Source organism: Alnus glutinosa, chromosome 12, assembly GCF_958979055.1.
Source record: "Alnus glutinosa chromosome 12, dhAlnGlut1.1, whole genome shotgun sequence".
In the NCBI taxonomy this organism is placed as follows: Eukaryota; Viridiplantae; Streptophyta; class Magnoliopsida; order Fagales; family Betulaceae; genus Alnus; species Alnus glutinosa.
This window is the reverse complement of record NC_084897.1, coordinates 20799222-20799896: the sequence shown is the minus strand read 5'-3', so window position 1 is coordinate 20799896 and position 675 is coordinate 20799222. Positions and strand designations below refer to the sequence as shown.

General features: G+C 40.7%; 1 protein-coding gene across 1 annotated transcript; it reads right to left on the bottom strand.

Moving 5' to 3' along the window:
• Window positions 1-675, bottom strand: LOC133852637 (uncharacterized). Its single transcript, XM_062289405.1, has one exon. The coding sequence runs from the start codon at window positions 673-675 to the stop codon at window positions 1-3; it is 675 nt and encodes a 224-aa protein (XP_062145389.1).

Below are 675 nucleotides of genomic sequence, written 5' to 3'. Positions count from 1 at the left end.
TCAACTCGCATTTCTGACAATGGTAGGTGAAGCCAGCACAATCACAAACATTACAACCGAAGTTGCCACCAACATAAGGAGCCTTTGCGAGGAGGGTGAGGAGGTGGGAGTGAAGTGTGTGTCGTTTTTTCTGGGCAATTCAACACAAGATTTATGAAGAAAAAATCTGCATTGAGTACAAGTGTAAAACGGAGGGAATATAGGATGCATACACCCATCACATTTTTCCTTGTTGATAAGAAGCTCATCAATAAGCTTTAAGTCATGTTGATGACTAGAATTTTCGATTTCTTGGGCTATTTTAATCTTATCCTCTCCCATCTTGATCTTTTTGACAGCATAAGCTAATGAATCTTCAATGGATTCATCCAGTAATTCCGAATCTTCCTTTGTTATTTCCTGTGTGTATCCCTTGCGTGTAGCACAATCAAGGTGGGCAACGAAATTGCATTTTGAGCAATAATAAACTCTGTCAGTGTCTACCTTTTTAACACAAAGACGACAACGTTGACAATCAGATTGGTTCACCTGAGAACAGCCGGTGAGGTTGAGAGCGTGCTGGTGACCTGTATGTTTGACAATCAATGGCAAGGCAGCACATTTTCGGTGGACCATGAGTGAGTATGTGAGACTGGTACATAAGTAAGAGTACATGTCTTTATCTTCTTTCACCAT